At 26.5% G+C, this 1,489-nt stretch overlaps 1 protein-coding gene across 1 annotated transcript in view; it reads left to right on the top strand.

Annotated features, from left to right (window-relative positions):
* Positions 1–315: 315 nt before the first annotated feature.
* LOC118198638 (uncharacterized) overlaps positions 316–1,489 on the top strand; it is a gene marked incomplete at its 5' end in the record, with an annotated part of 1,910 nt that continues 736 nt past the window's right edge. The window contains one exon of the mRNA XM_035370369.2: positions 316–369. Coding sequence (XP_035226260.2) covers positions 316–369 — 54 coding nt within the window. The remainder of the gene's footprint in view (positions 370–1,489) is intronic.

Raw genomic sequence — 1,489 nt, 5'->3', positions numbered from 1 at the left:
ACACTTGGGCTGATGGTACTGTCAGACAAGTGAGCATAAATAACAACAACAAGCACCATTATCTGATAAAATTTTATGAAAACATTTTGAGCTCTGCATAAACTTATTTCAGAAATAAAATAAATAATTCAGCTTAAGATGAGAGGCTAAAATTTTAATTTACTCATATCGGCTCAAAATATAATTATATAATTAAAAAATCTTTTTTAGAATTAATACTGCGAAGAAAACAATAACAGTGTTGACTAATGTAAATAGTATGAAATTTATCTGATTTAATTACATAACCATTCATGTAATAAATATTTGTTTTTATTACAGACCTTTATTATCGCTATTGTAGCTACTTCTGCCTTCGCATCCCTTGTCGTAAGTAAAAAAAAACTCATTTAATTGCCATAAAAACATTTATATAAGATTTGAAATTTTCTCTCTTTCTCTAATGAACACCAAGCTCAAAAAAAAAAAAAAAAAAAAAAAAAAAAAAAAACATGGATTGATAGGAACTGACTTTGTCAAACTTTAAGATTCGGTGAAGATAATTCAGTCTTAGTTTAATTCAAAACTAGAAAGACAAATTTTAAAATTAGGCGAAAAACGTAACCTCAGTGGGGCTGAGCTATTGAGTAAAACTATTAATTTGGATATCGATCAAACATAGGTCTTTTAGGAGCAAAACGTCGTTATCGAATCACTAGAATTGTAATAATAATCTGCCTCAAACTGTACCAAACTCTGCGACGTCAAAATAAACTAATTTGCTCTTGCTTTTCGTGTATAATTTTCAATTTATATTGTCCACTTTCCCTTCCAACTAATTTATAACAAATTTGAATTTCATACTGGACTAAAATCGTATATTTGTAATATTTAACGAAATGACGTGCTTCTAAATATTATATGAACAGAAGCAGGAAAATAATCTTTCAGCAAACGTTTTAACTATTATTAATAAGGTTGCTTAAAATAATACTTATATTTTTAATATTTCTTGTTTCCTGCGTTGTTATAAAAGAAGAAGAATTTGAATATTAAAGAAATGCCCGTGCCAAAATTACAAATTAGTTAAGGATTTTAATTCTATTATAACGTATCGAAATTGACCGCTAAAAATGTAGACCAAAGAAAAATATTACAAAACTTTTGATATAAATAAATTATTCAAAATTTCACAGTGATCATTCTTAATATTATTCTCATAGCAATTTTATTGTGTATCTCAGATATCAATAACCGTAAAATTTCATAATGTCATAGTTATTTTGAATATAACGTACACTCAAACTGGAACGGGATATAGCTAAACGTATGTTAACTGGACAAATTTCTCACAAATTATTAGTTATGAGTTAAATATTTAGTAAAATATTTGAAATCGATGAATAAAACAGTTTAGTTATTTCAGATGAAGAAATCACTATAAACTCAGACTAAATATAGAAATTAATCCATAAAAATAAAAGCAAGGAGAAATCACGTTTCAGTAAAT

The sequence above is a fragment of the Stegodyphus dumicola genome, chromosome 3 (assembly GCF_044657685.1).
Source record: "Stegodyphus dumicola isolate Sdum_Otavi_A_Nest chromosome 3, ASM4465768v1".
In the NCBI taxonomy this organism is placed as follows: Eukaryota; Metazoa; Arthropoda; class Arachnida; order Araneae; family Eresidae; genus Stegodyphus; species Stegodyphus dumicola.
Note: the sequence above shows the minus strand (reverse complement) of the source record. Positions and strands in the feature narration are given on the sequence as shown.